The sequence below is a fragment of the Pteronotus mesoamericanus genome, unplaced genomic scaffold (genome assembly GCF_021234165.1).
Source record: "Pteronotus mesoamericanus isolate MK-2021 breed Mesoamerican mustached bat unplaced genomic scaffold, CSHL_Meso_final scaffold_85, whole genome shotgun sequence".
Classification (NCBI taxonomy): Eukaryota; Metazoa; Chordata; class Mammalia; order Chiroptera; family Mormoopidae; genus Pteronotus; species Pteronotus mesoamericanus.
In genome coordinates, this window is record NW_026555329.1 from 55,243,866 (window position 1) to 55,270,387 (window position 26,522).

General features: G+C 34.2%; 1 protein-coding gene across 1 annotated transcript in view; it reads left to right on the top strand.

Annotated features, from left to right (window-relative positions):
• Positions 1-26,522, top strand: part of CFTR (CF transmembrane conductance regulator) — a 195,913-nt gene that overhangs the window by 73,488 nt on the left and 95,903 nt on the right. The window contains exons 12-17 of the mRNA XM_054564044.1: positions 8,744-8,838; positions 14,324-14,410; positions 16,167-16,893; positions 18,825-18,953; positions 25,520-25,557; positions 26,024-26,274. Coding sequence (XP_054420019.1) covers positions 8,744-8,838; positions 14,324-14,410; positions 16,167-16,893; positions 18,825-18,953; positions 25,520-25,557; positions 26,024-26,274 — 1,327 coding nt within the window. The remainder of the gene's footprint in view (positions 1-8,743; positions 8,839-14,323; positions 14,411-16,166; positions 16,894-18,824; positions 18,954-25,519; positions 25,558-26,023; positions 26,275-26,522) is intronic.

The following is a 26,522-nucleotide window of genomic DNA, read 5'->3' on the forward strand; positions in this document are numbered from 1 at the left end:
TATGGAAATCCAGGAGGGTGGGCAGTTAGCCTACCAACTGAATCAAAATCCTGTAGTGAGCTTTTAAAAAGTAGATTTTTAAGGGTTATTTCAGAGAATTTGAAATCTAGCATCCAGATATCTATAGTTGAATGAGTTTAATGTAGAGCTAGAATAAGATAAATAAGATTTTTTAAATTTGTTTCAAGTTTCTTTTTCGACTTTACTTCTTGGGAACATTTACCCAAAGACACCTTAAATTACTGAATTTTACACTTCTTCCTTTAAATATGCTTAAATTATTAGCTTTGAAATACAAATGCAGACCTATACATATACAGAAATAAATGCTAAAGAGATATAGGGATATTAACAGAAATACATATATTCTCACAAGTTCATATATAAAACTATATGTGTATATAAATGTGAATATTAAATGATGTTTAATATTGGTGTCTAAAACTGTAGCATTCATTGCAACAGTGCTTTCTGTATTTTTGTTGGGTCCAATAGAATTATATTGGAATTTAAGTTTCTTATTATAAATTTGGTCAGTATCAAAACTCAGTAAAAGAACAGCTTTTATTTTCCAAGTTAATGATAAGTTCTCACATCTTATGCTTTCTAGCAAGTATTAATTATTACACAATATTTCTATATACAGTTATTTGTAATCAAGTTTGACTTAGGTCAACAAATTATCTTTCCTAATAAAATAGAACTCCAAATTTTAATTTATGAATTCATTCATGTATCTTTCCTGCTGTAGAAGTTAACCTCAGTTGATACATATCACAGAGAGGTACACAGATCTTTCAAGATAACACATCCACATTTACAACAGCTATGTGCAAAAATGGTTAATTCATTCTTTCTCTTTCCAGCTTTCTCACATTCTCTCCTTCCCTTCCTCTCTTCTTCCTGCCTCTTCTCTCTGTTCCCCCAATACCAACACTTTTCTTCTCCCTCCTCCTTGCCCATTTCCTTGTGCTTAAAGCACACTACAAGTGTTTAGTAATTATTAAGCATTAATAACAATGACACTAAGTCTCCAGTGATTTACTGTTAAAGACATGCTTTATTGAATGGCATTATCTCTAAAGTTCATGCTGCCTCAACCCAAGCTTTTCACCCTCCTCTCTTACCACAAGCAGCTATATTGTCAAGGTTATTCTAAAGAGTGATAAGGCAGCCATAAAACAAGGTTTATGGTATTTTCCTATCTACAAAGCCACAGGAAGCTTAAATGTACTCAGCAAATATTGCAAAATCACACAGGACCATTAAATATAACACTCTACCTTCTCTTTAAAGTTTTTTCTTTTGCTCTCACTCATTTTCTCTTTCTCTCTCTTTCTCAATATATTAACACCCTGTATCATTCCTCTGTTGTATGTTAATATTGTAGTTAATGAGCTTTATATTAGCAATTTCACTTTAACAACTCTTGATTTGTCTGACTCAGTTGAATAATATCAGGGTGATGGAGTTAGGTGCCTTTAAAAGAATAAAATGATAAACATTTGTGTGAAAAGTGCATATATTACATGCGTATATCATACACTTCTTACTAATAAAATAAGTTAATCTTTATTGCATACTTATTATAACATTACTTTGACCCTCTCTGGTACTCTTTATCTAAGTATTTTCAAGTGCTTTACAATCTCAAATAGACTGAGTGTATTTTATCCACAGAATCCTTTTGCCTTTCATTTGCTTTTCTGACCAGCATGTTGTAAAGGAAATTAGCCAAAGAACAAGTCTCTGAGGAGTCATAATTACAGGTTAAAATGCAAATTCCTGGGCTTTGCCCAACTTTTTCTGAATAAGAATAGAGGGTTTTTTTTTCCAACAAGCTCCCCAGGTGATTGTGAAACAGTGCAGAAACTACACTTAGAAGACCAATGATTTAGATACTTGATTTTATCTGTAGATAAATTGTGCTGAAAACATTATTAAAAATTGAAATGGCAGTGTAGGATAGCTTCAGAGGAAGGTTTTTTAGGGTCTCCTTCAACAAGAAAATTAATTGATTGTGACTTTTATAAATTTATATTTGATTTATTTTAAGACAAGTTTTTTTAAATTGAGGTATAATTGACATAACGTTATCATTTCAGGTGTACAACACAGCAATTTGATATTTGTATACACTGCAAAATGATCACCGCAATAAAACTTAGTTTTAAAAAAAATCTCAGTAGTTATTTTTTTACATTTTATATTTAAATCATGTTTATTCTATTACAGTTGTCTCAATTTTTCCCCCTTTGCCCTCCTCCACCCATCCCACCCCCCACCCGTGCTCCCACAGTCAATTCCTACTCTGTTGTCCGTGTCCATGGGTCATTCGTACATGTTCTAGATTAACAGCGGAAGGAGACAGCCACAGACAGTAGATTCCTGGAAGTCTCAAACAGACTTCCTAAGGTCAGACAGGGTCAACATCTGATATCACCAGAGGCAGATCCAGAAAGAGAAAACAGCGGTCTTCTACCATAGGAGTTCACTCCACAAAGGAAATCAAGACAGATCAATTTAAGAAGCAGGAGCGAAAAAGAAATGTCTCACAAATAATGGGAAGACAAAGAAGTACACCCCAGTCAAAGGGAAAGGAGGAGTCCTCACAAAGAGAACTAAATGAAATAGAGGCAAGTAAGCTGTCACATATTGAGTACAAAACAATGGTTTTAAGGAAGCTCAGTGAGCTCAGAGAGAATTACCAAAAACTATAGGGAAACTATGAGGAACTTACTGCAAACTACATCAGCATGGAAAAGGACCTAGAAACTATCAGTAGTTAATTTTTATGTAAGAAATCAATTCACACTCAGTTCCATTTAATGATTTCCTCCCACATTTTAAAAAAGATTTTAATTATTTATTTTTAGAGAGATGGGAAGGGAGAGTGAAAGAGAGGGAGAGGCAAGACAAACATTGAACACTTGCCACTTGCATGGCACCAACTGGGGTCCTGGCCCTTAACCCAGGCATGTGCCCTGACTGGCAATTGGACCGGGGACCTTATGGTTTGCAGAACCACACCAAACCCACTGCTCCACACCAGTCTGGGCCAGCAATTTTCATGAATAACTGCAAGGGAACTCGAAAAGTTGCAGTGTGAAGGAAGAGGTATAGAATTTGTCTCTCTGCGTGCAAGGATTCTTCTAGCAACTCCCATTTTTAGGCTGCTTTTAAAACTGAGAGCACCAAGTGGTTTAATTTTGTTTTAGATTATAATTTTCAAAGAAGGAAAAAATCCGCTGTGAAGGCTGAAAACCAACACCCTTAAGATAAATATATTACCAGATTTGAGTGCTCTTAGTAATCAGCAAAGATAAATGTTTAACAGCATACACGAAACAAAGTGTTTTATGTTAAATCAAACAGAAAAAGCCAAACACTAATAAAGAAGCCTACAAATGTACAATAAACTAGGTGATCAGAACAAGTGCTCACATTAGCAGCAGGATATTGGTATTACTAATGCATTTGATCTTAACATAATAGACTTATTCACAATTCTCTTCAATCTGCCTCCACCATTTTGTTTCAAGTAAATCTCAGGAGCTTCCTATTAATCTCTGAAGTACTTGTTAAATTATCTAAATTTGCACATTTCATTTCATAAATGGTTTCAATCCAGAAAGGAGGTAAAAAACATTGCCTCAGAATATTAAATCTTTTCAGATGCAGGAATCTTATTTTCATGCTCTTTAAAAGTACTCTGTCTCACTAGTGTCTATTTTAGATAGAAAACATTCATAAGACAACATCCCTGTTTTCTTAACTGCATTGTTAGGGGCCTAGACAAACCTTTCTCACTGCCATTTTTCCACAAAACTCTGAGTTTCAGGCAACCATTATTATGAATATGATGTGTACTTTTCCAATCCATTTGAAATAACTTATACATATATATATACATATACTTATCTATAAAAAATATTTAAAGTTTTGTTTGCATGGCATTTAAATGTACATAAATGGTACCCTTTATATATGCCAACATTTAACTTGCTATCTTTGCCCCTAATTACCTTTTTGAGGTCTATCTATACTAGTAATATGTAGAAATTTATTTTATTTTTTAAATTTCTTTATTTTACTCAAATGTTATATTTTTTTTACTCTTTCAGCTACTGATGAACATTTAGATTGCTCTAAGATATTACTCAATACAGCAAGAAAAATCTTTTGAATATTTTTCCTTGTACATACACAAGGGGTTCTCTAGCATAAATATCTAGCTGTTGAATTATGGTGTCTTAGGATCTATACATGCACATTTCCAAATTTACTAAATACCACCAAATTGCACTTTCAAGTAGTTATACCAATTTCTTACCAGGCATGCATGTCAGTACCCATCGATTCACAATTTTGTAAGTTCTTGTTATTGACAGAGACTTTAATTTTGCCATCCCAATATGTAAAAAGCCATTATCTCTCTATTTTTCTAATTTTCAGTTCCCTGATTGCTAGTGAAAGTATACATATTTCAATGTTTATTAGCCACTCTGACTTCATATCCCTTTCCAGTTTTGGGGGGTAAAGTATTTTGGAGGCTTTGAGGTGTCCCTTACAGACCAATGTTGTAGGGAACATAATTGAACAAGGGCCCCAGTTGCTATGAGTTGAAATCCTTCACTCATTGAATTTGTCTTGAAACTGCTCCTTCCGCAGGCTGCTTCTCATGAATGACTGAGTGTGGCAGTGACAGGTTTGTGTTTGGAAAACATGGGACTTATTTATTAACTAATTTTGCTTCAGAGACTCCCAGGTAGCTTTCCAAAACGTGCTTAGACTTAGACAGCACAGTGGTTTAGTGTTCTCCCATCCAGCTGTTCCTCTCGCTTTCACTCAGGGCTTGGACTTGCATTGAAGCCTGGCAACCCTCCCAGCCTTCCTCGCCTTCTTCCCTATTTCCTTTTATACAAGTGTTTCCTCTAATAAAATGATTTCACATTTAATACTGTCTTAGCATAGGAGGAGAGGTCTTTAAATTACTTGAAAAAGATCTAAACTGATAGGAAATTGGATGTCTTAAGTGTTAGCAGTGCTTTCCTTAAAAATATTTTAATGGTGTGTAAGAGACCACTTTCTTTTATAGGTATATTATATCTAACTAGAATTTATCACAGCTGCTAGCCAAACTTTAAAAAAACCTTAAAAAATAAAAAGCTAGAGGAACTGGATAATTTACTAGCAAAATGCAAATGATCAAAATTGAAGAAGCATATAAAAGGTTGAATAGACACATTTCCATTGTGAAGGTGATTCAATGTCTACTAAAAAAAGACACCATCACTGGATGATTTTGTAGCTGAATTGTATCTAAACTTTAAATAGCATGCATTTCCTATGTTATTTACATTATACCAAACCATAGAAACAGATGGAAATTTGTTCAGTTCATTTTCTAAAGTCAAAATTGTCTTTGTACCAAAATCTGAAAAAAATAATATAAAAACAGAACTGTAGTTAATCAGTTATGATATAGATATTTTAATAAATATTATAAATAAAATATTAATAAATAAAATCCGGAATGGTATACAAAATAATAAAATATGACCGAATAAGATTTATGATAAGAATGCAAAGGTGCTTCAATATAAAGAAATATGTAAGTAAAATATAATTTGTTATAGGGATAAGGAAGAAAACCAAATAGTCAGTAGATGCTGAAAGAACCTTACATAAAATTTGGCAGTTATTTTTAATAAAATTTCAAAGTACAAATAGAAGGAAACTTTATAAATACAACAATTTTTAAAGCAAATATCCCAAAATAAACATTATTTTAAACTATAGAAAGTTAATGCCATTTGTCTTAAAACAGGAACAATATTAAGTGGTCATGAAAACATTGTTCACCTAAAAACCCCCACAAGAGATTCTAGCAAAAAGCAAACAAACCAAAAACAAAATGTCTGCTAGAATTAATAAGGGAATAGAAGATGGCTGGATAATAGGTAAGCATACGAAAATAATTAGCTTTATTTTAGCAGTAACTATCTCAAAATGGAAGTAGGAAGCTATTTATTTATTTATTTATTTATTTCAGTTTTTAAAAAATATTTTATTTATTTAATTTTAGGGAGAAGGGGTGCAAGAGAGAACAACATTAATCTGTTGTCTCTTGCACACCCTCAATGGGGGACCTGGCCTACAACCGAGGTATGTGCCCTGACTGGGAATCGAACTAGGGAACTTCCAGATTTTGGGACAATGCTCAGTCCACCGAGCCATACCCATCAGGGGCCAATTCAGTTTTTTTTTTTTAAAATTTATTTACTTTTTAAATACATTTGTCTCTGCCTCCCCCCCACCACTTTCCCTTGCCCCCTCCTTCCTTCCCTCCCTCAGCTCTTCCCCTTTGGTTTTGTCCATGAGTCCTTGCTATATGTTCCTTGACTTTCCCCTTCCCTTCTCTTTCCCTGCCCCTCCCTTCCCTCTTGTCTCTGTTGATTTCCTTTCAGTGTTGCTGGTCATATTTTCCTTGCATCTTTGCATTGTTGGTTAGGTTCCGCTTATAGGTGAGATCATATGGTATTTGTCTTTCGCCCCCTGGCTTATTTCGCTTAGCATGATGCTCTCCAGTTCCATCCATGCTGTCGCGAAGTTTAGTAGTTCTTTTTTTCTTTCTGCTGCGTAGTATTCCATTGTGTATATGTACCATAATTATTTAATTCACAATAGTAGAACACTGTAAAATACTTTTTAAAAAGATTTTATTTATTTTTAGAGAGAGGGAAAGGGAGGGAAAGAGAGGGAGAGAAACATCAACATGTGGTTGCCTCTTGTGCACAATTCAATGGGGACCTGGGCTACATCCCAGGCATGTGTCCTGCCTGGGAATTGAGCCAGTGACCCTTTGGTTCACTGGCCAGCACTCAATCTGCTCAGCCACACCAGCCAGGGCAGAACACTGTAAAATACTTAAAGATATTAGTGGGAATGTAAATTGATGTAGCTGCTGTAGAAAGCAGTATGGAAGTTCCTCAAAAAATTAAAAAAGGAACTACCATATGAGTCACCAATTTAACTCCTGTGTATGTATCTGAAGGAAATGAAATCCCTATCTCATAAATATCTGCACTCCCAGGTTCATTGCAGCATTGTTTATAATAGCCAAAATATGGAAACAACATAAATGTCCATTGACAGATGACTGGATAACGAAAATGTAGTAAATGTAGTATATATACATATATTTAAATATTACTCAGCCAAAAAAAAAAAGAAAAGAAAGAAATCCTGCCATTTGCAACAACATGGATGGAACCTGAGAGCATTATGATAAGTGAAATAAGCCAAAGACACATTCTGTATGATATTACTTATAGGGGGAATCTAAAAAAATTTGAACTCATAGATACAGAGAACAGGTTAATGGTTACCAGAGGAAGGACTGGGGGTTATTCTGCTGCATTTCCTCCAACATGTCAGCATTTTTAAATTCTCCTGAGCTTTAGTCACCCTAGCTCAGGAGGATTGAGAGTAACAGTTCCTTAGGGACAGTGCTTAGAATGGTTTCAGCCATCTTGGTGAGTTTAGAGTTACGTATATAAAGTTCTATTTAATTTTCATATTGTAGGTAACAGAAATGAATTAACAGAAGTAACCATTTGACAATTTACATATAAATAATGTTGGCAACTCAAGGGGAGATGTTGAATTGCTTCTGGATTGGCAAAGAAAAAGGAGGGCTAGTATAGAAGTGTATTTTTAGTAAAAGGGGAGAGAAGAAAGTGGTAACAAAAGAAAATAGCAGATGTTTGGGGATGGGAAGAAAAAAGGGAGAGAACTTTTTTGACTTAAAGAATAAGTATTACCTATATGATTCTTCTCATTCTTCAAATCTCAGGCCAAACCCCATCTCTTTCAGAAAGCCTTCTAGCATTTTCTGTCTATTGTACTAATACGTCTGTTATCAATACAATTAATTTGTGAGTTAATTGTATGCTAGTTTATGATTTATATTAATATGGTTAATTAAATCTTTTGGATGTTATTTGGTATTCTCCAGGATTATGGCTTATCTTCCAAATTAGATTTAGAATAGCTGGGAGTCAAGACTATTTCTAATAAATACTAAACTTCTTTTACAATGCCTAGGATGGTTGTTGCCACAGAAAGTTCAATAACTGGGAGAAAGGATGACACAACTAGTTGAAGGGAGGTGACAGGAGAGGCAGGGTAGCTGGGAAGAGGACACAGGAATGAGGTTTTGGGTTGACGGGTGAGAGAACTGTGGGAAGGAATTTCCTTGGACTCATGGTCACCCACTAACTATGTTTAGATATTGCAGGGGTGGTGAATATAAGTAGCATTCTTTTAGTAAACCTTCTTTTATTGAGAGGTTTACTCAGTTTTGGAGATTTCCTTTTAAAAGTGAATTTAAATTGGAAGGAAGTGTAATAGCCCTTGGGTTTGTATAATGGGCTATGGATGATATATGCATACATATTTACATACCCATAAATATACATAGGCTTTACTTTCTTATATTTCCCAATTATTTCTAAATAATCATTAATGGCATTTTAAAAATTAAACAAAGATTTTTTTCTTAATTTCAGCAATGTTTTGAGCAATTGAAGTGGATTTGAAATAATGGAGATGCAGTTCAAAATTCAGCTGTGGTTAAAAACAGTAGTGTGATATGATTACATTTGAAGGAAAAAATACCTTTCAAATTCAGATTCAACATACTAACAATTCCTCTCTTACTTTCTATTTTTGATAATAGGACATTTCCAAGTTTGCAGAGAAAGACAATGTAGTTCTTGGAGAAGGTGGACTCACACTGAGTGGAGGGCAGCGAGCAAGAATTTGTTTAGCAAGGTGAATATCTGATTGTTGGCCCAGTGAGCATTTACTGTAAATATCATGCATGTAAAAATTATACATATTCTCTATTTATTTATGTTCTATTTTGGAATTGAAAAGTGCTTCGGGTCTTATGACTAACTGGTTGAGAATAAATTTCAAATACTGTAGATAATGATATAAATAGTATTCATAGTTGTTAAAATGATGGCTTTTTCAAAATTCATGCCCTTATTTTGGTGTGTGTATATCTGATTGCCTTATAGTACGTTTTACTACAAAGGAAAACTCTGGGATTCTGCATAGCACAGGAAAGATGTGATGTAAATTTTTTATCACTTATTTTTTTAAATAATGTTTATTCTATTACAGTTGTCTCAATTTTTACACCTTTGCCCCCCTTCACTCATTCCCCTCCCCATTCCCACAGTCAATTCCCATACTGTTTTGCACGTCCATGGGTTATTCATACATATTCTTAGTCTAGTCCCTTCCTCCTCTTCTCATCATTGTCCTTCTTGTCCATCCCCTCTGGTCACATTCTGCCCGCTCCATGTTTCCATGCCCATGGTTTATTTTGTTCGTTAGAGTATTTTGTTGAATACATTCCATTATAGGTGAGATCATGTGGTATTTGCCCTTCACCTACTGACTTATTTCACGTAGCATAATATTCTCCAGTTCCATCCATGTTGTTGCAAAAGGGAGGAGTTCCTTCTTTCTTTCTTTTTTTTTAATGCAGATTGATTTTATTTATTTATTTTAAATGTCAAAATCCATTATAAAATATTAAAAAGTTTAAATCCATTATAAAGTATCAGCAATTAAAACAACATGACATCAGCACAGAAATAATCAAGTAGATCAATGAAATAAAATGAGCATTATAGAAACAAGTGTATATATCTATCTAACAATGGAATATATGATTAAATTGATATTTCAATTCAATGGGAGAAAATAAGGTTTATTCAACAAATAAGGTGCATGGACCACTTGAAATAAACAAATATAGAGCCCTATTTCACACTGTAAAAAAATATTCAGGTGAGTTAAAAATCAATACATAAAATCTAAGGAGTTTTCAGAGAAAATACAAAATAATACGTTTCTTACCCCGAAGTAACATATTCAAACCCAGATACTATAAACTAAAATATTGACAATATCACTATATTAAACATTTAAGGCTATACAGTAATATATAAAAAAAGTTAAAGGACAAGTAATAGAATAGAAAGTATTTGCAACACATATAAAAGGGGTTAATAGTTTTGTTTTTCTCTTTTTAGGGAAAAAATTTCTACAAACCTTTAATCGATAAATGGATAAAGAATACGAAAATGTCATTTAAAGCTTTTTTATTTTAATAATAGAAATAGGCAAGAAATATGCAAAAACAGGTTTAGTTTCAATAAACAATAAAGGAACAATTGAAATAACACATCATTGTCACAATCAGATTAATATGTACTAAAAAATATTGGTAATATCAAGTATTGGCAACTGTGAGAGGAACTGGGTATTCGCAGACTCTTTTTCTTCATCTTAAAGCAGTCCCTTTAGCATATTTTGCAGCACTGGTTTGGTGGAGGTATATTCTTTTAGCCTTCTTTTGTCTGGGAAACTCTTTATTTCACTTTCCATTTTAATTGAGGGTCTTGCTGGGTAGAGTAGTCTTAGTTGCAGTCCTTTGCTTTTCATGACTTGGAAGATTTCTTGCCATTCCCCTTCTGGCTTGTAGTGTTTCTGTTTAGAAGGCAGCTGCTAGCCATACAGGAGCTCCCTTATATGTCACTACCCCTTTCTCCCTTGCTGCCTTACGGATTCTCTGTTTGTCTTTGATATTTTCCATTTTAATTGTGATGTGGCTTGGAGTGGGCCTCATTGGGTTCCTCTTGAATGGGACCCTCTGTGCTTCCTGGACTTGTGTGACTTTTTCTCTCCTCCAATGAGGGAAGTTTTCCATCATTACTTTTTCAAACAGGTTTTCAATCCCTTGCTCCTCTTCTTCTCCTTCTGGTATCCCTATTATACAGATATTATTATGTTTCAGGTTGTTCTGCATTTCCTTCAACTCCTGTTCATTCCTTCTGAGACTTTTTTCATTTTCTTGCTCTTTCTGAGAGCTTTTTTCTGTCTTATCCTCCAGCTCGCTAATTTGTTCCTCTGCTTAATCTAGCCTGCTTTTGATTCCTTCTCCTGTGTTCTTCAATTCAGAAATTGTAGTCTTCATTTCCTCTGGCCTGTTACTGATAGTTTCTATGTCCTTTTTCATGCTGTTATAGTTTGCCGTAAATTCCTTATAGTTTCCCTGTAGTTTTTTTTGTAATTCTCTCTGAGTTCACTGAGCTCATTGAGCTTCCATAGGACCATTGTTTGAACTCAATATGTGATAGTTTACTTGCCTCTATTTCCTTTATTTCTTTTTCTGGGGATTCCTCCTTTCCCTTAGATTATGTGTGGGGGGAGAGGGGGGTGTTTCTTTGTCTTCCCATTATTTGTGAGACACTTCTTTTTTGCTCTTGCTTCTTAAATTGATCTGTCTTGATTTCCTGACTTTGTGGTATAAATTTGTATGGTAGGAGATCACTGTTTTTTTGTGTCTGTATCTGCCTCTGATGATGTCAGGTGTTGACCCTGTCTGACCTTAGGCAGTCTCTTTCAGCTGTTAATCTAGTTACTCTGCACTCAGCAGTCAGGCTTAGACACCACAGGGCAGAGCAGAGTCCCTCCTGGGGGCAGAGGCTATTGTGTCTTCTCACAGTTTTGCTGCTCAGGAGAGTGATCTGACTGAGCCATAGGTCTGCTGCCATCTTGGTGAGTAGCCAGCACTGGGATCCTGGTGGCTACTCCCTCACTTCTCTCCCTAAAGCCTCCTTTCCCAGTCTCTCCTCAGGTGTTCTTGCCCACTCTACCTCTCATTTTGCCAAAGACCAGAATAAGTGGCTGCAAATAAAAATTTATACATTGGCCTTTTGAATGACTTTTTGAATGGCTCCTACCTCCTGTCTCTGGGAGAGAGCAACCCTGCTGCTTTTTGCAGCTGGCTGTTTTCTGTATACTTTTTGGACTCTGGTACTATAGGCTGGAGATCCTCACTTGTGGTTTAGACACCTTCTTCTCAGGGGGATCCAACTGGCTATTTCAATATCCTTATGGTGCTATTGTTTGTGGGCACCCCGCCTCTCTTCTCAAGTCTCGACCACACTCCTTACCAGTTAGTTTATGCTAAAGCTGATTCTTCTGTCTGTCCTAGGTTATGAGGCTCCTCTCTCACTATTGTTCAGTTGTTTGTTCCAGGTGATTCTTCCACAATTTAATTGTGATTCCATATTGGTCCTGGGAGGAGGTCAGTGTGACTTCCATTCACTCCTCCACCATCTTGATTTTCCTGGTTTAAATCTTTGCGAAGTCCATCAGTCAGTCCCCCATTTACCCCATCCCGCAATGAACACACTGATTTAGGCTTCTGTTTAGATAAACACATATTTTCAAACTTTCCCAACATAATTAATTCTCATTGCACAAATAACAAGGAAAATTATATAACGGCTTAAGTCAGCAACTTTTAAAGACAAATATATGGGAAAAGCACATCAAATACTGTGGTGCAAGGTTCCATTAGTATAGATATCCGTGGTCTAAGCATTTTGAGCTGTCAAAGAGAGAAGTATGTACAGTTAATTTCTATTAAGAAGAAAATTTTGTGGTTAAACTGTCATGTTCAGTTTAAAAAATTATTGGTGTAATGGGATGTCAAGTGTTCCTCCAGTTGTATTCAAACAAAATCTTCTTACTGTTTTGCCAATGTTGTTAATGAGAACTCACACTGACTTACTGATATTTTGGCTCCTTTTCCTTTTTTTCCCCCTGCTTTTAAAAGCTAGGACAGAAAACTAACTCACTGAGCAACTTCAGTTGCCTGATAATATTGTAGGTAGTGTGTGTGTGTGTGTGTGTGTGTGTGTGTGTGTGTGTGTGTGATTTTGCTTAGTCCCCACATCACCCTGCAAAGATAGGATTGTTCTCCCACTTTATGGAAGAAATCATGAGATAATTAAGGCTGTTAGATATTAACTTCCCAAGACCCACATTGGGAAATTGTAGAGTTACAATTTGAACTAGGTCCTCTCAACTCTACATTAAATTGTGCCTTGATTTTGGGATTACCATTTGAAGAAATAAATCAAGAGATATGGATAATGATAATGGCTTCTAAATAAATGGAAGTGATTAATTAACCTGTGAGCCAAAAAGACTTATCTTATAAATTCCATTTCATACTTAGATAAGATATGCTATATGGCTTCTAGGCATTCAACATATATTTGAGTTTGTACTTACTAATTTAATATTTGGTTTTATTGCAAGGTGAACACAGTTTGAAGTACTACTGGATATAATTATTTTTATTCTGATTGGAATGTATCATGTGTTGTCCAGTTTTAGATGGTGGAGAAATTATTTCTAATCTGTGGAGAAATTGTGGTCATAGATGTTAAGGAAAGAGAGAGGTATAAAAACTTTGAGGGTGTATTTTAATAAGGATATTTTATCTAGCTCTTACATCTTATCTTTGAAAATAATTTACAATGCAAAGGGTTTTTTTAGATTTTACTTTACTTTTTGCCATTTCTATATTTTCTCTTAGAAACCTGCTGATGGAACACATTATTCTTTTTACTGAGAGTACCAAGAATTGTACATAAACACTGAATTCTATGTGTCTTGGGTAGGGGTAGGGTTACTTAACCACCCCTCATGAAAAATTTAAGTGTTATGAAGAAATTATCTCATTTCCATTAATATGGGACTATATCTTCATCTTATTACTGTTATAAGATCAACTTATGAAGAATTCACTTGCTCACAAAATTTTTTTAACTTAAAAAGTCAAATAGTATGGGTATACATTTTTACTGTGAATTATTCATTCTTATCTTGTTTGGAATTTCTATAAATATGGCACAGAGACTGAGCAAAAAGCATATCAATCACACAGCCATAATAGTACCACTATCAATTTGTTGATAGCAGTCTAAAATGAAAAACACTAAAAAGAAATAATTTCATATGAGTGCAGCAATTTAGTTGCTTTCTCTGCCATTTTACAGGGTTGAAGTAGTTATTCTATTTTCCCCACCAAAATGCAAACAAAGTCTTTGAGGGCAGGAACTGCGTAATTTTTACCATCGTATTCCCGGCATACAGCACTGTGCTTTGCTCTAATTAGATACTATTGTTAGAAGGTGTTCTTTTTTTTTTTCTAGTTAAAGTAATGATTTAAATTATATGGCCTGCTATGACTCAGTTTGTAACTTTTGCTAGTTTATGTAACTTATATTTAGCAAAATCATGCTAGCAATTCTTGGAGTGTTGTGAAAAAGCCATGAAAGTCATATGTAACTTATTTTATTATTCTTCATTTAAAATCATCTACACTAAATTACATGGGAAATGCTGAGGAAGTCTAATTTAGTTTTCATTTTCTTTTTAGAGCAGTATACAAAGATGCTGATTTGTACCTATTAGACTCTCCTTTTGGATACCTAGATGTTTTAACAGAAAAACAAATATTTGAAAGGTATGTTCTTTGAGTAACATAATGCTCATGCTAAAAGTCAAAGAAAGAATGTGCTGTCATAGACTGCATATTATTCCTTGAGAAATATGTCCACCATTGTGACTCAGTAGGAAAGAATTTAACATTTTGCTCAAATCTGATTTTCCCTTCACAGTTGTTTCAATATCACTTCCACATAAACTTCTGACTGCCTCCTGTTAAACCAATTTATTCCATTGCTATTGCTTTCATAATCACTATCTATGCAGTTTTTACAGCATTATTATCTTGTGACATTATTTTAATTGGTTATTATACTTAAAGTTTTTACTTGCTTATTTGTGTTAGTATTTTATTCTATCCCCTCCTTAGACAGTAAATTTAAGGAATTAAATAAGCTGCATGATTTTTTTAAATCCTCACTGAGGATATGTTTATTGACTGTAGAGATAGAGCAAGGTGCGGGGGGGAAGGGAAAGAGAAGGAAAAACATCAATGTGAGAGAGAAAAATTGATCAGTTAAGTCCCGTACACAGCCCAACCAGGGACTGAACCTGAACCCGCAACCTAGGTATGTGCCCTGACCAGGAACCAAACCTGCAACCTTTTGATGTATGGAATGATGCTCCAACCAACTGAGCCACCTGGCCAGGGCAACAAGCTGAATGTTTTAATGTTTAAGGTAAGTGAATGCTCAGGCTATTTGTCTACAGAAAAGCCTCCTTCAGAACTTTGTCTTCAGCACTCAGGGCTCAAGATATGCATTTCATTGGAGCTCCTAATAGGGCTCAAATTATGTGAAATTCCAAAGAAAAACAGTTTTATAACTTGATTTCAAAGTTTCAAAATGATTTCTATGATTATAAAGTAGTTTATTATGAGAATTGTCATGGTACTCTTCTAGAAATAAAGATTTTAAGCAAAAAGGATGTAGATGTATATGTGTATCAAATGCCATTATTCCAGGAAGCACCTTTCCTAGAATTTAGTTAAATTTACTACATAAGATACTATTTTTTACAATCATGTGACTGTGATAAGTAACTTCTTACCAATATAAACTTGCTAGCTATGCTAGTATATTAGAGTACATTCTAGAATTATGCCTCTTTCTATATGATATATATAATGTTTTAATACCTAAAAGAAATTGGTCTTTCTTACATGGTGCTATTTGGGCCTAGAGGGAAATTTTTTTAGAGGAGGGTCAATTTATCCAATTCTTAGGTTTGTTGTTGTTGCTGAGTTAGCAAATCAGATTAATCTTATTTATTATAAGCTCAAGAACTAAATTGGTGATAACTTAAAATTTAAAAGGAATTTAAGAGAAAATTTAAAGAACAAGAAAGCTCAACATTTTAGAAGCTACAAAGATCTTCCATCCCCTACCCTCCAGGAATCTTAAAGGTCATCTAACAATTCTCCATGTTCTAGGTGAATGAACCAAGACCCAGAGGATAACCAGTTTGCTCAAATTCAAACATTTATTTAATATAGATATTTAATTTCATTTGAGGTCTGTTAACACTCAACTTTATAATATACCATACTATAATAATTCAATAATACAGTATTTCATACTATAATAACTCAAGAGGCACCAAATTAATTAGTATTAGGTATTTATTTTTAGAATTACATTAAATATAGTAACATTGTATTATAGAAGTTTTATATGAGAATACAATAATAAAATGTTAAAATGAAATACATATAGTATTGTAATAAAGTGTTTATAAAATTGATATCTTATTTATATCTTTTTATATTCTTAAAGCTGCGTCTGTAAATTGATGGCTAACAAAACTAGGATTTTGGTCACTTCTAAGATGGAGCATTTAAAGAAAGCTGACAAAATATTAATTTTACATGAAGGTAGCAGCTATTTTTATGGGACATTTTCAGAACTACAAAATCTACGCCCTGACTTCAACTCAAAGATCATGGGATATGAGTCTTTTGACCAGTTTAATGCAGAAAGAAGAAATTCAATCATAACTGAGACTTTGCGTCGTTTCTCATTAGAAGGAGATGCTGCCATCCCCTGGAATGAAACAAAAAAACAATCTTTTAAACAGACTGGAGAGTTTGGTGAAAAGAGGAAGAACTCTATTCTCAATCCAATCAATTCTGTAAAAAAATTTTCAATCGTACAAAAGTCTCCATTACAAATGAATGGCATTGAAGAAGATTCAGAGGAGCCTTCTGAGAGAAAGCTCTCCTTAGTTCCAGATTCTGAGCAGGGAGAGGCTATCCTGCCTCGAAGCAATGTGATTAACACTGGTCCCACATTTCAGAGACGAAGGAGGCAATCTGTTCTGAACCTGATGACACACTCTTCAGTGAACCAATGTCAAATCATTCACCAAAAGACAGCAGCATCAACAGGAAAAATGTCCCTGGCCTCTCAGGGAGACTTAGCTGAAATGGATATATATTCAAGACGTTTATCTCAAGGTAGTGGTTTGGAAATAAGTGAAGAAATTAGTGAAGAAGATTTAAAGGTGTGTATAAATTATTAATGGTTTGTTTGTTTGTTTTGCCATAGAGTACGACCGAGTGGAATACAATATATAGTATGTTACAAAACTTAATCAAATTATGAGTTTAACATGAGGTTTATCTTGAGACTCTGAAAGTGCAAAGTTCATAATTACTAGCAAATTTAAAATATAAAAGAATCAACTATTTCCTTTTGTGATGGACATATCTTTTCTCATAAAATATATTGTACATCAAAGCAAGGGCTAGTGTTGGGTTTACTAGGCCAGTGATAATCATTATTATAAATTAGAAAAGTTATACATTATTAAAAGTCATTATAAAACTGCTTATTGCCACCTTAAAACCTCTCTAGGAAGAGGTGGAGTATAAATAAATACATAAACAGATAAAGCAGTTTAGAGCCAAATAAATATTTCTGTGTATAAGGTATATAAGCATCTAGTTTCTCAACAGGATCAACATATTCTGGTTTTTATTCTGGTTTATATATCAATCTTACCTGAATGTAGTGTGAGCTTTTTTTTATCTTTTAAATTTGCTTTCTACATTGGATTTCTAGACAGGTTTCTTTTAAAGAAGATGTGTGAAACTCAACAGACACTAGCATCAACCTTTAGATAGAACGTTTTTTACATTAAGTTTTAAAGAATAAAATACTTTTATTTTTAAAATAGGAAGCAGTATAAGTAGAGAGGATTTGTTTAATTTTTACTAGAAAAATTCTTTATGTGCCTTGGATGAAACAGGCAGCGTTGTAATGAATTGATATGTTTAATAGCATAGATCAATTAAGAGTAGTATGACTTTTGGCAATCACAAGTCCTTTAGCATTTCTGAGCTGAATTTTCCTCCTTTGGAAAATGAAAGAACATGATAGGTTATCTCTAAAATACATACTTTCAGTATTCATATACTTATTAAAATGGTTTCCTAAAGGATAATTTATTTATGTAGTTTTAATGTCAGTCTGAATGAATTTCTCAAGCCTGAGCCTATAAATTTAGTTGTAAAGAGTGATTTCTTTGGTTAATACCTAGCTATTATTTATTGATTGCTTCTACTACTGGGTTGCATATACTTAGTCCCTATTACTACCCTAGAATATACCTCAGTTATAGATAAGGTAGGTAAAGTTTAGAGAAGTTCAACTGCCCAAATTCAAGCAGCATCTAGGAAGTCAATGTGGAATCCAGATTCAAAGCCAGGTTTATTGGACTCCAGAAATCTTCATACTAACCAGTGTGTTATGTTTCAATTTCATAGGACTCCTTCTTTGAAGCTTTAGTGCCTCTTCTGTGAATTTTGTTGACTTAATGAGAAAGAAAAGTATCCTTTCCTTTTGGACTACCTAGAATCACACCTTTTCAAATTTTTGAAATGCACCTACATATGACAAAAACTTCTAGGGAAATATACTGAGGAGTAGAATTCTGTAATTTAAATCATACGTGGGAAGAGAGATAATTCTAGGCCATTTAGGAATTTACAAAAATCAACTGGCCCCAGGTCTATTTGGAGATTTCTACAGATAGCAAAGTTTCAAACTGTACTCATCCATAGACTCCCTTAAGAAATAAGTTAAATCAAGTAGAGTTCTGGGAAGCTTTAGTTTAATGGTACCGTTCATTTGTGAAAGATGTGACATCGATAAGCATTAAAATGGTAAAATTGCCCAAAGATAATCAGTGATATGCTTTCAGGATTTTGAAGAATTACAGTGTTTCTCATTTTTCAAAAAGCTATGTTGCTCCAGTGGACATACTGGCTGTGGAGTGACACTACATGCATCATTCATAAGGGTTTATATTTGTTGAAATTCACCAGCTTCAAATAGTAATATTTTCTTATTTTTACACATTCAAAATAAAACCACATAGGTGATGTGAAACTGTATAGCCTCATTGTAATAACCATGTGTACTTTTTTTCAGGAGTGCTTTTTTGATGACACAGAGAGCATACCAGCAGTGACTACATGGAACACATACCTTAGATATATTACTGTCCACAAGAGCTTAATTTTTGTGCTGATTTGGTGTTTAGTTATTTTTCTCATTGAGGTAAATATTTTCTGCTATAAAATATTATTGATTTAAAGTCAAAATAAGAATAGTTTGGAAGGATATATGTGTATACAAGAGGGAACCCAAAACAACCCCCAGAATTTATTTATAAAACATGGTGTATTCTTACTACATATTTAAACTTCAGTCACCTTCAAAGTACTTTCCATTTGATACAATACACCTATTGAGACATTTTTTCCACCACTTAAGACAGTTTTTGAACTCGTTGATTTTGATCACTTTTATTGCTCCTGCTGTTTTTTGTTTCACGTCTTCCACATTGGCAAAATGTTTCCCTTTGAGGACTTTTTCATCTGAGGAAAGAAACAAAATCACTGTGTGCAAGACGGGGTGAATAGGAATGATAGAACATGGGGTTCATGCTGTTTTTGGTCAAAAACTGCCCAACACTTAGCTAGTGTGGGCAGGTGTTTTCCTAAATCACCCACCAATGAAATTGGCAAATGTGTTGAAAGAGTCTTCAAAAAAATATTTGCCGAAGCTGAATGCAGCCTCTACCACAATGCCAGCTGGCACACTGGTACGGATGGGCTCCTGGAACAGTCAGCAAGTGGGGAAGGCTGTACTACAAGGGACCTGCCCTCCAGAAGATAATTCTGATTTTTCCTTTGGGCCCCCCTTGTATATATACACATGTATAAATAAGTATAAAAATAAGTATATATGTATATGTAATTTTATATTGTAAAATAGTATTTGTAGTTTTATATAGTTTTTCAACTGGTATTTTATTAATATGTATATGCTATATAAAAGAGACTTAAACACATATCTTCTATATGAAGAGTTTTTACTAGAGAGATTCAAAACCTCAGTGTAGAATGCCTTTATATGGACTGAAATTAAACACTGAAAGTCATTCTGTACTAAATTTTAAATTCATTTGACTCTAGATATTAGATTATTAAACATGCAAGTGATGAATCACCACCTTTAAATGACTTTATTAACAAATGAAATAAACATATATTAGTGGCTTAGTAATCATTGTAGAAAACCCTTTTAGAAATTGAATTACCCAGTTGCTTACAGAATGTTTTTGTTCAAAGCCCCCATCACAGGGTCTTTGCCATGCCCCTGCTGTCCTTCATATCAGTAGGTTTAAAAAAAGGGGAGAAACAAACAGCAAAGTTGGCCACAAGATCAGTTCCTCATGAACATAAGGAGTTCCTGAAGCTGGTTGGTGGATGAGGCTGTTCTCTAGATCAGGAGCAGCTATCTAAATGGCAAAAGGGGCTTGACAGATGGGTGCAGTGTCTCTGAAGATGAATGGAGAGCATCTAACCTTCCTCAATCATCTAAGAGGGGCAGCTATAACAGCACCAGCCAAGGAGTTGTCATAAGGGCATTTGGGATCAGTTTTGCAAAGTCTTCTTATTTATCAAAATAAAATGGAAACTCAGATTTTTCTATAAAATTTTCCCATTTTAGATGTGAGTAGTCAATTAAATAAAAACAAACACTACAGAGGCACAGCAAAACACACCTGTGGATTGGATTCAGCCTGTGGAATGACTACTTACTCTAGATATTTATTCCAGAGGACACTGCTGGATATATCCTAATATACAATCTAAACCTAACATTAAGGCCCATGCTTCTTTTAGGGAAGAAATGAACCAGGAGGAAAGCTGCCTTTCCTGAGCATGGATATATATATGAAACCAAACTGATAACTACATGTTTGTCCTGTTATTATTAAGATGTTTGTAACTTCATTTCAGAAGCCTACATAAGCCCTGGCCAGTGTGCCTCAGCTGGTTAGAGCATCTCCCTTAATCAGAAGGTTCTGTGTTCACTTCTGGTCCAGGCACATACCTGTCTCCATCCCCAGTCTGGGTTCTGGCACATGTGACCCCAGTCCAGACACATAAGATCCCTGAGTTGGGCATGTATGGGAGGTGACCAATAGATGCTTCTCTCTCACACAGCAATAATTCTCTCTCTCCCTTCTTCCCTCTCTAAAAGCAAAAAAAGTTCTCTTGTGAGAATATAAAAAAAGTCTACATAAAATATCATTATTCCTCTGTGACCATATTTGTGCTAAATATGTAAAGGTATGTCCTAAAACGTTGTACATACTATTTCACCTCTAAACCACCGTTTTCCATTTTATCTTTGGGTTCTGATTATATCTCTTTTGCCATACTACCACTTTAAATTAATAAACCAAATGAAGGCTTAATGTGAGATATAGTATAGCATAGTTCCAACTGTGGGATTAGACTGACCTGGCTGTGAATTCTAACTATCTTATTAAGACTATGAAACTCAATCAGTTAGTTAACTTCCTTGAGCTTTGGATTCCTCATCTATAAAATGGAGGTTCTAAGAATATCAGCTTCATAGGCCATTTTTGTGTGTTAAAAGACATGATGATGATAAAGCACTTAATGTAGGGCTTTTGAGCAATGCTTGTTCTCATTAATAGCCTTAAGGTCATATTACCCTTTGAAAACTTAAAATAGTTTAAGGTGAACAAGTCCATAACACAGACATAACGAAAGTTTCAATGATTCCTTTTACACTTTAACAAAAAAAAAATGAGGTTGGATAATTTAACACTTCATATGAGTAATAAAAATTGCATTGAAATGTATTTTAAATTTCTCTAATTAATGTATGCCATTCTTGCCAAATGACTGACATTAATGTGAACAAAACCCAGTCCTGTGCTACATTTAATCTTAAACCAGCCCTTAATAATTGTTAATGTTTCAAACCTTTGCTTTGAAAGATCACATTTCTTGATTGTTTTCAATTTATAATATTATGTAAGAAAAATGGCCCTATCTGAATGTGGTGGTGATTTATGTTAATTTACAGGACTTTTTTCCCATGCAACTCTATAGAGTTAAACTTACGTATCTTTCAAAGTTATGTAAAATTAATTAATTAGTGATTGAGCATTGAGTTTCTGCACATGTGTACAATATTATTAGCTCACATAATAAAAAAAAAACAGTGGTCCCTTGTCTTTGGGCTAGAAACTAAATCATAACAGAGGATGCAAATGCAGAGGGCTCAGAAAAGCAATAGTGGCCTCTGTCAGCACTTCTGTGTGAGAGAAAGCTTCCCTCTAGCTCTTGCCCTAATGCTGGACAATTCATTTCTTCTCTGTATGTCTCTGGTGCCTTTTAGTCTGCTGCCCTCATGCTGGAGCTCAGAGGGAATGAGTCTGAATAAGTCCAGGTGTGGATCCTTTAAGAGGAACTGCCTGGGGCTCCAGAAGTTTCTGTCTTCCACGGCCTCATTCCCCACTGGTTTCTATGGCCAAAAGTTATAGGGACTTCTCTTTCTGGTACTGGAACTCTGGGCTGGGGGGCTGGGGGGGAGGTGGGGCCCCTGCTCCTGAGATATCCCTTCTGATTTTTATCTGCCATGTGTGTGTGGCACTAGCTTGTTTCGTGCCTCTTCCCCTCCTACCAGTCTTGTTGTGGTTTTTTTCTTTAATTCTGTAGTTGAAGGATTTCCTTTCAGCTTGATTTCTTGTGGTTCCAAATGGTGGTTGTTTTGTAGTTCAGCTGTAATTTTGAAATGGTTATGTGAGGAGGCGAGACATACTTACCTTTGCTACTTACCATCTTTTAAAAAATATTTTATTTATTTTTAAAGAGATGGTAAAGGAGGGAGAAATAGAGGGGGAGAAACATTGGTGTGAGAGAGAAACAGTCATCTGTTGCCTCTCTCATGCCCCCAGCTGGGGACTTGGCCTGCAACTCAGGCATGTGCCCAGATAGAGAATCAAACTGTTGATCTTTTGGTTCTCAGGCCAGCACTCAATCCACTGAGCCACACCAGCTATTGTTATGTGGCCATTTTTACCCTCCTTCTTTGATAACAGTGTTCTCTTTTTTCATTATCATTGAAATATCTCATCAATGTTTTGCATCATGGTAGAGTTGAGAACCTTAGTCATATTTATAGGTTTCTGCAGATATTCCACAGTGAAATATTTAAGTGTGTCTTCTCTGTAGTCAAAGTTTGTCATGATAAAATGTTGGACCATTATACCTTGTTTGCTTGTATTCATATTTCTGAGCCTTTTATAAACAAGGCCTTATCACATTGCCCTTGGCAGTTTTCTTCTCTTTTGAATTTATTTTCTTTAGTTGTGAATATCAGAATTGTATTTGGCCAGGGTTCCTCGTAAGTCCTGGATATGTTCTTGCTTTAGTTCTACATTACATCTTATTTTTGAAACCATACTATTAGGGTTTTACTACATACATGATTAACTATCATCTATCACAACTCCTAAGACGTTTAGTCATTCATTTAGCAAATAAGTTTTTAAATATAAACACATGACTTCTCTTTCCATATGTATATACCATGATATTCTGTATTCATATCCATTTTATTTTAATCATGTAGACAAATTACTTACATAATTTTAATTCTGACCCAGTTTCTGAATATAGGTTTTATTTTTCATCTTGGTTCCATTTGCAATGTTCATGAATTGTCTTCTTGGCCATTCATGGAGAATGCCATCATCAGATTCCTGATGCTTAACATGCAGATATGATAAGTACTCTATCTACACCCCTACATAACAGTTATTATAATCTGTGCATGCACTGTTTGGTAGAATAAGCACCACCCACATATGGCCATATAAGTAAGATAAATTAATTAAAATGAAATAAAATTTTAAATTAGCTTCCTCATTCACACACTCTAACTGTACATCAAAGGATCAATGATACTAAACCAGCACATGTAAATAACATTTCTATTATTGTTTAAATTTCTATTGGACAGTGCTGGTCTATCCTGTACTGTTTTCTATGTGATATGGAATGATAAAAACTGAAAAAAACCCCTGAAAATAAAGACCTCTTTGTTTTAACCATCTAGGACTCTATCATAAACTGTAGGATCTTTTATAATCTGAAAACATTTTGGAAGTGAAGTGGTAGAACTTGCTTCCTCAACTGTTTCTATATGGTCCAAGGATTTTGGCTAAAGTCATTGTGTGAAGTGCTTGGAAAGGTTTTTGTTCCAGTCAATACAAACTGTTTGGGTTGCAGGCTCCTTGTCTCTATCCACAAGAGCCAGGACAAACTTTATATTACACTGATTAGACAAATTTCTTGGAAAACTGCTTTAGTTATTATTCCATAGTAAATATAAAGTGTTAAATATAAAATATTTATTTCTGGGATTTACCAGTGAATGTTGGTAATGCCAACATTATTGACCCTCCTTTAATTGGAATAAAGTGGAACTACAATAACCAAAGAGTGACTCATAAATATATGACTTTTCATAGAGGCCTTTATCTAGACTTTCAAGTATATTTATTAGTCTTAGAAAATAGAAAAACATGTGTACAGGGACAAAGACTTTTGACATAAATTATTGCTGAGTTTCATATCATTTTGAATTTACTTGAATTTCAAGAAAACAAAAATAGTTTTCTTTTTATAAATATGGTGCATGAAGGCTATGCATACAATGAAGAAAAGTAGGAAAGCAAGATTGATGTCATTAGATTTTTCATCATTATACTCCAATCTGAATTTAACTAAAAGAGATATACCTGTTTCAAGTATAGGACATTATAATATAATTTCTTAATTAATGCTGAATGTTCTTTATAAATTTTATATAGTACTATTGAATACTTAAGATAAATTTGAGTATGAAATAAGACTTGTAGATTTATACCAAGTATATTTGTTTCTTTTCTATTTATTTTTATGCTGTGTGCATTTTCAAATTATTTTACTCACAATTTCTTGTTTTTTTAATTTGAATTTTTGGTATAGCTATTATTGGGCAAACTGTATCATTTCTGTCATTTCTAGTATTACAGTAATGGGGGCATCAACAGAAGATTGTTTCTCCACAGGGTTTAGGAGAATAGAAAATCAAATTGATATAGAACAGAGTACAGATCATTTAAATATCAAAGGAAGTAAACAAACTAACAGTTGTTAATTTTTTCTTGTTTAACTATGACAAAAAACATTTGTCCCTCAGCCAGTTCCTACCTGAGAAAGCAATAGTACCAATAGTGTATGTTTTAACCTGAATACACCTTATCCTTATTCATAAACTGTGATTTTTGAACTATTGAGATTTTTAACTGATTTTCATAAATACTAATCTCATCTCTTCCAATAATTAATTAGTCTCATAGATATCAGTCCCTCATAATCACTGCTTAACAAATGAAATTATTTATCTGGTTATTTATAAACTATCTGCCAGATAAAAATAAATAAAATTTATTTAAAACATTTAAGTATGATCTTAGCTCTCCTGTGGGGCAATGAAGCTTCCTGTTGAATAAAGGAAAGAAATGACAAAGTATTTAATTCAGTGAAATTTGAATCCTATTAACTTAACATGTTCTCACCACAATAATGGTTCTAAGAACAATTATTGCAGGTGCTGGACCCAGGAAAGAAAAGGAGAATGAAACTGTGTGTATTTTGATGTTGGTTGTAGTGGAATTACAGGTGGGTGTGGGAATAACAGTAAATATGGAGAAAAAAATCAAGTGTATATTGCTTGTTCCATTCCAGGTGGCTGTTTCTTTGGTTGTGTTGTGGCTACTTAAACAGTGAGTATTCCATGTGCTATTATGAATTGTAGTTTGTTTCTATTGATTATTTGGGTCTAATTAAATATTGTATCATCCACTGTGCTTCATTTCTGCACAATATCATAGAAGTGAAAAATCAAATTCTTTTGTTTAAAGTTGTGAGCATGTGCAGACCCTGCAGCTCTTCACTAATTTCTAACGAATTGTTATGTTTAATTTTCATAAGATGTAATGAAAATATTTAAAACAATGTTATATATTAGAATTTTCTCTGCATACTTAATAAAAATCAAGTTTTTATATTTCAATGGTTGAAAAGTTTAATCTACTTTATGGCTAAAGTAAATCCTTCAGATTAAAGGCATAAACTCTGCTAATGAAATATGTTGTATTTCTTTAGACTCAACTTCAGTTTCATTTACATATATTGGAAATTCAATGGGAAGATTTGGTTGCTGAATAACAATTTCCCTTCACTTTACAGAAGACCTCTTCAAGACAAAGGAAATAGTACTGGAAGTACAAATAACAGCTATGCATTGATCATCACCAGCACCAGCCACTTTTATGTTTTTTACATTTATGTGGGAGTAGCTGACACTTTGCTTGCTCTGGGATTCGTCCGAGGTTTACCACTGGTGCATTCTCTAATCACAGTGTCAAAAATTTTACACCACAAAATGTTACATTCTATTCTTCATGCATCTATGTCAACTCTCAACATGTTAAAAACAGGTACTTCACTAGGTCTACAAAATGAAACTGCTGTTCCACCATCCAGGGGGGCCTGTGATTTAGTTGGTTTTCTAGTAGTAGCTTTGCACAGGGGCATCTGCACCTTTATTGAGCTTCCTTATGACAGGCATGTAGATTTTTTGGAACCTGTGGGCTGTCTGATATTATTGTTCTCCATATTTCTGTATCAGATAATTTGAGTAGCTGTTTGTGCTGATAACATTGCAATAGCAGCAGCAAGCCCTTCT